Below are 8,791 nucleotides of genomic sequence, written 5' to 3' on the forward strand. Positions count from 1 at the left end.
GTGCGGGGCCCGTTCCCGGCAAGGGCCGCAAGAACTCGGCGGCCGAGCTGGGGGCCGGGAGGGCCGGCGGCGCCCCCAAGGACAGCCGGCTGTCCCGGGACAGCCTTCAGGGTCTGATTCAGGCCGCGGCGGGCAAAGGCCGCAAGAACTCCCGGGCCACGGAGGAGGAGCCCCACCGGGGCACGGCCAAGAGCTCGGGCTGCAGCACCTACATCAACAGGCTCATCAAGGTGGACACCCAGGAGAAGAACGGAAAGAGCAGCTACCCCGGCGGCGGCGGCGGCGGCAGCAGCACCAGCACCAGCAGCAGCAGCACCAGCAGCAGCTGCTCCTCTGCGTCCTCTTCACCTTCCTCCCTCGGCCCCGAGCTGGACAAGGGCAAGGTCATGAAGCAGCAGGACACGGTAAGAATTCACCCTCCCTCGAGCCACTTCGCAGTGCCAGGGGACCACCGTGAGCCCCTGAGCAGGAGGCTTCACACCTAAGAGAAAGGGAGGCTGGACCCCCAAGGTCCGTCCCCCACTCTTGCACTGTGACTCCCGAGCCATCCTTTGAAATCATTCCAGTATATATGATCCTGGAAAATCTTCATCCTCGGGCTGGAGGACTTCGCAGAAATGGACTAATAAATGTATTTAGTGTTTGGGGCTTTCTGCTGTTGTTGTCTTGTTTTGGTACCAGGGATTGAAATACTCAGGGACACTCCACCACTGAGCCACCTCCCTGTATTTAGTTTTGTTAGTTTAAAGAGTAATCGAAAGTGGTAAATTGGCCCCTTTATAGATGTGGTTTATTTTAATTTTGACATCCAGGGCATCTGCAAAGCTAGACTTGTGTATGCCTATCCTAGAGCATAAGGAATGGTCACCTCTTAACTGGGTAGGTGTGGATTTGGAAGCTTCAGGAAATGGGGGGGGGCACCCACTTCTGGGCTGGCTTTGGGATTTCATCATCCCCTGCAGTTACACCTCATAAAAGGTTTCTCAAAATTTCAGCAACCCTGCAAGATGACAGTCCTTCCATTCATTCCGCAGACATTTGCTGTGCGGTAGTCATATAGGATAAGGGACACAGGGTACTGAAGCTTAAGGGACTATGACAAGGAAATGCCCTTAGGGAAATTACTGAGCAGGAAAGAAGAAGGTACTTCCTGCTTCTGATTCACTGGAGGTTTTCTGGGTGCTGTCCAATGTGGAAAAGTAAGAAAAGGGATGTGGACATGGGAGGGGACTCTGCATTCTTTTTTTTTTTTTTTTTTAATTTTGTTTTAGTTGTTGATGGGCTTTTTAAAATTTTTATTTATTTATATATGGTGCTAAGGATTGAACCCAATGCCTCACACATGCGAGGCCAGCGCTCCACCGCCAAGCCACAAACCCAGCCCGGACTCTCCATTCTTACAGGAATGAGCTGATTTGGTTGGTTGGTTGGTTGGGTTGGGTCATTTCTCTTCCACATGAAAGAGGGAGAAGGAGAGGGGAGGGCTCAAATTGAGATCTTAAGACTCATTCAGGCAAGTGCTTCCTGTCATAGGAACTTTAATCTTTTTCTTGTGAGCCTTCAAACATGCTGCATACCTGGACAGTCAGTAACCTGTAGCGCAGACCACGCGGCATGCTCTGGGCACCTGCATTCATTCCTCCATTCAGTTCTGCCCCCAGTATTCACAGCGTGCCGACCCTATGCCAGGTGCTGATTAGAGAGAACATAAAGATGGACAGGACCCAGCCCATAGGTTACTTGGTGTCCACCTGACCAGGGACCTAGTATCCCGTCTGTGCCTTGCAGCTGCAGTGCACATGTTGGTGGTCAAGGAGAAGAGATGGAGTGAGGAGTCATCACAGTCCTCCACAGGCTGCTGGCTGTTTCCTGGGCACCACTTCTGGGGGTCTGAGGTTTCTTGGGCCATCTCCCCCCTGGTGGAGAACTCTTCTCCTGACCCCCTCTTCACTTCTCCCTCGTTTATCTTCCTGCCAGCTCCAGTGGCTCTTCTCCAGGAACTTTTTGGAGACAGTTTTATATCAGAGGTGGTGGAATAGGTCCAGAGCTGCTTTCCTGAAAAGGGTCACTTGTTTTTGGTGTTGTCACCCAGTCACTGCAGAATAGAGTTATGGCACACACCTCTCTCTAGGTACCTTCCATTTTGGAAAGATAACTGTTCTCAGACACAAATACCATCAAAACCACCTGATGATCTCAGAGAATCAAGCTGCCTGTGAATTGCTGAACCTTGAACTCCTATAACACTGTTCAGCATTATTTCTCCTTCATGAAGTCTGTCTCTTTTAGAACTATTTTAAAATTCCTTGAGGGCAAGAAGCAAGTCTTGGGTTCATTTTGACTCCCTCACCATGCTCATCCCCGCGTGCTGGGGAGCGACTGGCTGACTCACTGTGACCGGTGCTCAGCTGACTGGGCTTGAAAGACCCACAACCCGGGGTATGTAGTAGACCAGTTAGTCTTTTCTTTTTGTCTTTTTTCCTTTTAGGTAGTGAGGATTGAACCCAGACATCAGTGGCCCTTTTATTTTGAGACAGGGTTTTGCTAAGTTGCTGAGGCTGGCCTTGAACTTGTGGTCCTCCTTCCTCAGCCTCTCAAGTCACTGGAATCACCTGCACCACCGCCTAGGCTCCAGTTCACCTTTTTATATGCTAAGCCATAGACACCCTGTATTTCCCACTGCCCACTCACCCTCTAACTGACAAATGCTTTATTGCTTGGGGAGAGAAAAGAAGGTAAGAGGAATTTGGGGGATAAGTGAAAGAGTGTATAGGAATGGTTGCAAATCAGTTGTATCACCAAGATTAAAAGTAAGTCGTTTGTCCAGCGGAGACGCATGGTCAAGTGTGAAAGCTGTCTGGAACCCGCGGGAGACTTTGATTCTCTTCAGATCTGCAGGAGATTTCAGTAGCCGTCTTGATGGCATTACCATTTGGTATATGATCACCCTTAGTAACTGTCCTCTTGTTATTTGATAGGTCATCATTTTAGAAGACTACGCTGACCCTTACGATGCCAAACGGACAAAGGGTCAGCGGGATGCAGAGAGAGTGGGTGAGAATGACGGTTACATGGAGCCCTACGATGCCCAGCAAATGATAACAGGTTTGTGACAGGGGCAGAAATCTCACCCTCCCTTGAAGTGTTATAATGTGGTAACCAGAGTCTATTTGGGGGGAAGGGGAGAAAGCAATTAAGCCAGATCCTGCTGACCTGAAAAAGCAGAAATTAGACCCCAAACTAAAATGTTGGCTTAGGGACCTTCCCAGTTTTAGAGTCGGCAGTTTTGTTTTTCTTTTAAGTTTTTCTAATTCTATGCCGGATGACACTTGGGAGTTCGCACACCTGCTCAGAATGTGGTCTCCAGTTTTAGGGTTAGTTATATATATTTCTTGGCCACAACTCAAAGCTTTGACGTCCACAGTGGGAGTTATAAGTCAGGACCAAGAGACAAATACATCCTTAAGGGATTTCAAGTTGTGAAAAGTTGCCACCATGACATAATCCTCCATATTTCAGTAGATTCTTTTCTACTAAATTGGAGCACCGTTTCAAATTACTAAGGAATAATTAGCAATCACTGTCACTAACCAGCCATCCCACCGAAAATCAAACCAATTTTTAAGACTGATTTTTTTTCAACTGAAAACTATTGCAGTTGTGAGCTAAGCCAGCCCGCTGTCACTTTTGATGTCAAACTTTTCCTTTTTGTACGCAGTGCTCTTCAGTTGGTATTAACGAGGCTTAATCAAAAGGATGCAGACTACTTATTTGATTTATTTGGAAATTTTAGAGTCAATCACTCATTCACCTAATCTGTATTGGAAAATGCAGCTTGAGTGTTGACTCAGGGGAGTTGTTCCAGTGTCCTGGGGTTCATGCCTGGGAAAGGAGCCGTTGGTCAGCCGTTGGTTAGAGACAGTTTGAACAGTTGAAAAGCCCAGGCTCCCTCCGCCAGTTTCCGCGCGGTGAGCAAGGGTCAGTGGCAGGGCCTGGAAGGGCCGAGACCGAGACCGGCACAGAGTGAACAGGGGCTGGCGCAGGAAAGCTGGGCTCTGTTTCCTGCCTCTCTGCTTACAGAGATAAGGCATCCCGTTTGGGGAGGGTGTACCCTGGCCAGGCTGTGACCCTCAGGTCACCGGACTATGACCCTTAATGAAATCTGTGAATGAGAGGAAGTGAAAATGAACTTAGTCAGAATTTTAAAAAATATCAGCGGCTTGAGAGGAACAGGGAAAGGATTGGCCTTTACATACGACTGAGGGAAAGGATTCTCTAAAAAGAAAAATAAGTTCATGCTTAACTTTGATTCACCTTTCTTTGTCTTTGGGTTTTGGTTCTTGCCTTTCTCTTTAACTGGAGTAGGCGGTTGATCTGAACTGTATCGGCTGTTTATCTGGGAGTCCTGCTGATAACAGGGAAAATGCTGTGTTTTAAAAAACTGAATATAGGGGCTGGGATGTGGCTCAAGCGGTAGCGCGCTCGTCTGGCATGCGTGCGGCCCGGGTTCGATCCTCAGCACCACATACAAACAAAGATGTTGTGTCCGCCAAATACTAAAAAATAAATATTAAAAAATTCTCTCTCTCTCTACCTCTATCTCTCTCACTCTCTCTTTAAAAAAAAAAAAAAACTGAATATAGGTTGGTTGGTTTGTTTTAAGTAATCCCCACAGAGAGTTCTATAAGCTAGGGGACTGCAATACTGTCCCTCTTGGTACAGGGTGAAAAAACAAGACCTGAGGGATTCATACTTTTCTACAATCACAAGACTTTTAAATAAGACACAGAGCGGGAATTAGAACCCAGATCTCCCACTCCAAACTGAGTGGCCTGCCCCCCAACACCACGAGGCGCTCAGGCACACTTGAAATGGTACATGCAAAAGCACTGTGAACTTGACCCATGTGTAGGGCATCTCCCCACTCACTAAGAACATTACAGACATTTAAAGTCAAAATTTTGTGGCACATGTTTGTAATCCCAGCAACTTGGGAGGCTGAGGAAGAAGGATAACAAGTTGGAGGCCAGCCTTAGCAACTTCGCAAGACCCTGGCTCAAAAAATTTAAAAATAAATAAACAAACAAATATCTAAAAAAGTCAAAATTGTCCAACATGAAATAATATAATAATAGTTAGCATTTAATATTTGAGTTTTATTGTCCAGATTCTGTCTTAAACAATTTGTGAATAAATTCATTTAAGAATACAAAACTAATATACTCCTTTGGTAAATAAATTCAAATTTGTTAAAAATCTAAATTAGTAGCTTTTTTAAACTAGTAATATAAGTATATAGTATTTTGTTCTTAAAAAGCATTATATTAGCTGGGCGTGGTGGTGCATGCCTGTAATCCCAGCATCTTGGGAGGCTGAGGCAGGAGAATTGCGAGTTCAAAGCCAGCCTCAGCAACTGTGAGGCACTAAAGCAACTCAGTGAGACCCTATCTCTAAATAAAATACAAAATAGGGCTGGGGATGTTGAGTGTCCCTGAGTTCAATCCCCAGAACCAATAAAATAAATAAATAAAGCTATTTTTTTAAAAAGCATATAATAGTGATCTTAAGAATATTTTATTATTCGTTAAAATATATATCACATATCTTGATCAATGTGGAGAATCTACCTCTTAGTCTACTCATACACAGCTGGACAGAAAAACAGGAAGTGAGTTTATGGAAGCTAGAAATCAAAGATTTGCTGCTATTTTTTTTTTAACCTTTTACTTTTTTTTTTTTTATTCAGTTCCTTGTATGCTTAGTGGTCAAGTCCAAATTTCTGAATTTTTCTTTTTGTTTTTATTTCATTTTTTTGCAGTGCTGAGATCAAAACCTGGACTTTATGCATGTTAGGCAAGCACTGTACCACTGACCTATATTCCTGGTCCCAGGCATTACTTTCTACTAATAAAATTTTGGAATATCCTAGCATGTATGAGGCCCTGGGTACAATCCCTGGCATTGAAAGAGAGAGACTTTATGAATAAATTATCGCTGAGATTTATTCAAAGGATTGTTCATAAAAAGATATGACTATGAATACAAGGCAATGTTAACGTAAGGCTGTATTGTTTTTCTGCTAAATTAGCAGGAACATTTTAGCTCAGTACTTCACAGAAATATCCTACATAATTTAGCATTATGATTGTTAGCCACTCGAGCATTGGATGGGTCTTTAGAAGGTTCCTAAAGTAGCCATTAGTTAGCATGAAAATTCTTTTTGGGCTTGGTATCATACAGCTGCAAGTCCAGGGCTTACTGGCTGCCAGACTTACCCAATTACCCCACTAAATCCTACAATAACCCTGTAAGATTGGTTTCTTCTACACAGTTGAAGAAACCTAGGTTCAGAAACATGAAGTAACTTGTCCAAATTCCCCAGCCAAGAGGGGACATACAAGGTCATTCAGCAACCTTTGGTTTTGGCTCTTGAGCACGGGTCAAAGATTATTTTTAAATTTTTATTTTTTTCTCCCCAAATGGTTGTGTTGGTTTGTTTAAATAGACAATCTAAAGGAGAACTCAATATTGGGGTTTGTATTTTAAAAACTATCATAGAAAATAAATACACATGGCACATGGGCACTTTTTTTTTGAAGTGCTGAGGATCAAATGGTGGGCCCCACTCATGCTAAGCAAGCACCTATCACTGTGCTACATAAATCCCCAGCCCAGATGTCTTGATTTATCTCTAATTTCCTTATTAAATGTCAGGGTTTCTGAATTATACTGGCTTTTTTTCCAGATATTTATTTGATAAGAAAATATTAATTTCATATCAAAAGCTTAAACACTGATAAAAAGTAAAAAAAAAAAAAAAAAAAAAAAAAAAAAAGTTGCCTAGGCTGAAATCGTGGTGCATGCCTGTAATCCTAGCAGGATTCAGGAGGCTGAGGCAGGAGGATCACAAGTTTAAAGCCAGCCTCAGCCATTTAGTGAGGCCCTAAGCAACTGAGCAAGATCCTGTCTGAAAAACTAAAAGAGACTGGGGATTGGGGTTGAGCTGGCTTAGGGGTTGAGCATCCCACAGTTCAATCCTTGGTATCAAAAAGAAAAGAAAAAAGTTGCATAGTATCCCTGTTTCTGATTCCAAGAGGAAACAAGAACCCTATGAGGCTTTATGTTTAATGTTTTGGAAAAAAATGAAAGGGATTAAGGGGAGACATCTGTTATTTAAAATTGAAATTAATATTTTTCTTGAAATCTTCTGAACATGAAGGTATGGCAGAGAAAGCCTTGGGCTCCGGGCAGGTGTGGTGGCTCACACCTGTAATTCCAGCAACTCTGTAGACTGAGGCGGGAGGGTTCCAAGTTATAGGCCAGCCTCAGCAACTTAGTGGGACTGTCTCAAATAAAAAATAGAGGTCTAGGAATGTAGCTCCGGGGTAGAGTGCCCCTGGGTTCAGTCCCCAGTACAGAGAGAGGCAGAGAAAGCATGAGCTCTGGGGTCTGTAATAAATGGCTCCCCACTAACCACCACGTGACGGTGGCCTCAGTGTGCTCACCTGTGAAGGGGACAGCACTTCTGTTGGTGCGTTCTGAGGCTTCCCTGGGATCTCACACCATCCTGTACCTGGCATACCCCCAAAATGTGGCCATTGTTTAGACACTGCAGGAAGAATCAAATCCCATTTTTAAAGAAAATTCTGGACAACATAGAATGATATTAATTGCTAACTGTAAGTAATTTCATTTAAAAAGTTTTCTGCCACGTTTTAAACACGAACGGCATCCTTATAACAGGGAGAACGGGGAGTTCCGAAGTGGGAATCTCGGGCCCCTCAGGTTCTACACCGACCAGCTGCCATTTTAACTGGTGCGGGGCGCCCTCCTCCTCTGCCTGCCGTGTTTATCTGCCGCCGTCCACTGCACTCTGTTGTCTGCCGCGGTAAATGGCCTCTATCGGGCCAGGGCGTAGCTTCCTCTTGCCATTTCCTCCTTCTCAGGCTTGTTTCCTCTGGAGCCAGCTCTGCACGTCAGGGGCCATTCTCCCTGCAGGAAGGGTCGGCTGCAGCCCCACGATTGTTTCTGTTTCTATGGAGCCTCAGGTTGGGGGCAGCCAGGTGTTGGAGGGGACTGGAAGGTTACTCCCCTGGAAGGGGGAAGGATGCTCTGTCCAAACCCTTTTTCCCCTGATTAAACATTGTTGCCAAAGGTGATGATACTTTGCAGATTCCCCATCCCAAGACCATGCAAAGAAAGGGACGTTCTGAGCTACATGTTTTCCAGCGTATCTCCCAGACCTGGGCCCAGGCTATCCGAAACAGGAGGAGTGCCAGGGCCTCCTAGCAAGGAAAATTCAAACACATGTGTAATAAGAACCCCAGATTCCAATCACCACACCTCATCTGAATGCAAATTTATTGAAATTTCCATGTGAGCTCGACTCCTGTCTTGAGATTGAAATCAAGGGCTTCTCGGGCAGAATTGAAGGCAGCACCTTGAGGAAGGCTTTCCCCAGACTCTGCCAGACAGTCTCAACGGAGGGTAAACAACTTCTGATTAGAAACCTAAAAATTCTAAATTCATCCTTTGAATTCCTTTGTGTTTTCTGCTTCCTTCTTCTTAGTTCTTTAGAAAAGTCCTTTTTTTTTTTTTTAAATGCCAGCCTTATCTTAATTGAACCAAGAACAGAATATGTTTTGTTTCTTGTTCCGTATCTCCATCGAGAATAGGCAATGAAGAAAAAAAAAAAAAAAAGATTGTATGAAACACAGAGGAGGAAGTCTCTAATTGACATTTTATAAACACAACAGGAAATATACTTTTTGTTTGTTTGTTTGTTTGGTAC

General features: G+C 44.4%; 1 protein-coding gene across 1 annotated transcript in view; it reads left to right on the forward strand.

Annotated features, from left to right (window-relative positions):
* Positions 1-5: 5 nt before the first annotated feature.
* She (Src homology 2 domain containing E) overlaps positions 6-8,791 on the forward strand; it is a gene marked incomplete at its 5' end in the record, with an annotated part of 21,615 nt that continues 12,829 nt past the window's right edge. The window contains 2 exons of the mRNA XM_015502655.2: positions 6-404; positions 2,979-3,105. Of these exons, the coding sequence (XP_015358141.1) occupies positions 6-404; positions 2,979-3,105 (526 nt within the window). The remainder of the gene's footprint in view (positions 405-2,978; positions 3,106-8,791) is intronic.

Source organism: Marmota marmota, unplaced genomic scaffold (genome assembly GCF_001458135.2).
Source record: "Marmota marmota marmota unplaced genomic scaffold, marMar, whole genome shotgun sequence".
Taxonomy (NCBI): Eukaryota; Metazoa; Chordata; class Mammalia; order Rodentia; family Sciuridae; genus Marmota; species Marmota marmota.